The following is a 2,219-nucleotide window of genomic DNA, read 5'->3' on the forward strand; positions in this document are numbered from 1 at the left end:
CTTCCAACCAGGGGCATTAGGCCCTTTAGTGGATTTTCAAAAATGATGTAAGGCTTAACCATCTCATTAAAGCCCAGTCCACCTGGAAAGAGTGTGAGAGGTCAAAATTTTCAAATGTTATTTTCCTTTGGCAAAGCTTTTGCAAATCATAATGCTTAATGGGCCAACCAATCAATGTGCACCAAGAGAGAATTAATTTCATCTGATTCAAAGAAAGGATCTTTGCTGAATCACTTAGAACATAAGAAGAGAAGGTCCTAAAAGGCAATCAAAGAAAATCCAGTTATTAGGAAATCTCAACAAAAAAAGATTCCACCGATTAGAAATTCTCAAACAATGTACACTCAATCCAAATCTTAGAACATTTTTTTGTGTCACAATATTGAAGCATTCATTATTTTTATTCCAAGAGGACGTTTTGCACCACTTTGAGATACGTCTTCTTTGACTTGGAAGGCTGTCCTGCTAAAGTCCTTCCTATAATAACCCTTATCTCTCGAAGTAGGAGTCGTGATGATTCTTCCATTTTTCCCTTCAACTTCTCATCTTTATGATATCTTCCAACGAAATACCTCAACTTTCCTTGTCTAATAAGATTCTCAATCTGCTGCTTCAGGTCATAACACTCGTCCGTGTCATGGCCATGATCTCTATGGAAATGACAGTACTTGTTCTTATTGCGCTTGTTAGGATCGCCTTTCATCTTCTCTGGCCACTTCAAGGAAGGATCATCTTTGATTTGCATGAGCACTTGATCGAGTAGGGCATTTAAGGGTGTATAATTCTGATTCCTTGTTGGGGGGCCTATCTTCTTATTATCTTGGTCTTTTTTGTCGTCTGTCCCTTCTTTGGACGGGGCCCTTGTTCAAAGTGGTGGTTCGCTTCCATTTTCTCAGTTCTCTTCCTCTTCTTGGCTATGATTGCATCTTCTGCATTCATAAAGTTCTGAGCGAAGTGGACGAGTTCAGCCATAGTTTGAGGCTCTTGCTCGTAAAGCTTGTGGATGACCAGATCTGAATTAAGTCCGTTATGAAAAGCTGCCAATAGCAACTTATCGACCATCTCGTCCACCACCAATGCTTCCCTATTAAAACGGGTGATGAAGGACCGCAACCTTTCACTTTCCCCCTGTTCTATAGTCAACAAGCTGGATGAAGAACATTTGTGTCTCTGTCCTCCGATGAAGTTATTGACAAACAACTTACTCAATTCTTCAAAAGAACTTACTGAATTCGGGGGTATTTTACCGAACCACACTCGTGCTGGGCCCTTGAAGGTGGTAGGGAAGACTCTACACATTATTTCATCGGGAACCCCTTGAAGATGCATAGTGGTCTTAAAGGTGGCAATATAATCAAAAGGGTCTCGTGTCCCATCATACGAATCTAGAGAAAGCAACTTGAACTTTGGTGGTAGAGGGTGACCATTGATGGAAGCCGTAAAGGGGGAATCAGTTCTGTGGACCAAATCTTTTACAGGATTCGCCCTTCTCATGTTCTCTTTCATTTCTTCCATGACTTTTTTCATTTGGTCCATCTCCTCTTTCAAGTGTGGCACCGTTCGTGAAGTGGTACCTCTTAACTAACTTCCAATTTCAGCATTTTCTCTATTATCATGACTCTGTGTTTGTCCTCCTCCTTCACGCTCTTCATGTGTCTGCCTTCTCAGATTAATCTCCCTTCTTAATTCTTGGTTTTGGCGAGTTAACTCCGCCATTACAACCACCATAGATTGCACATGGACAGATGATGTCTACATGACCAGTGCAGATTGGCGATCGCGATGGGGGTTGCTTGAAGCTTCTCTGCTTCCCTGATGGCCCAGGCTAGTAGCCCTCGATCTGGTCCGTACCATTCAACCTTTTGTCACGGAAAAGAAAAACAACTGCAAAATAATCTTTCCCACAAACGGTGCCAACTGATGTTTCTCGGAAAATCAATAGGTTGGATGATGCGGATTAAGATGATGTGTCGGACCTAAAAAAGAATTGACAAAAGTCAGAGGAGACCGGGGTGACCGGCCACAAATCCTCCGATGATGAAGTTAGTTTCTTTCTTTAGGAAATTTGAAATTTCAAGATTCTAGGAATATTTGTCTAGAATGAACTTACCCTTCTTCACAAGAGTAGAAGTGTTTATATAGGTCGATGTAAGCGGTTGTTCATCTCATAACTCCCCCTATTATTAAGGAGTCCGTAAGATTTGGAGTCAACTCTTGTA

General features: G+C 41.4%; 1 protein-coding gene across 1 annotated transcript; it reads right to left on the minus strand.

Moving 5' to 3' along the window:
• Window positions 1-804: 804 nt before the first annotated feature.
• Window positions 805-1,515, minus strand: LOC115959427. The gene has a single exon (XM_031077812.1). The coding sequence runs from the start codon at window positions 1,513-1,515 to the stop codon at window positions 805-807; it is 711 nt and encodes a 236-aa protein (XP_030933672.1).
• Window positions 1,516-2,219: the final 704 nt, after the last annotated feature.

This window comes from Quercus lobata, chromosome 2 (genome assembly GCF_001633185.2).
Source record: "Quercus lobata isolate SW786 chromosome 2, ValleyOak3.0 Primary Assembly, whole genome shotgun sequence".
NCBI classification, from domain to species: domain Eukaryota; kingdom Viridiplantae; phylum Streptophyta; class Magnoliopsida; order Fagales; family Fagaceae; genus Quercus; species Quercus lobata.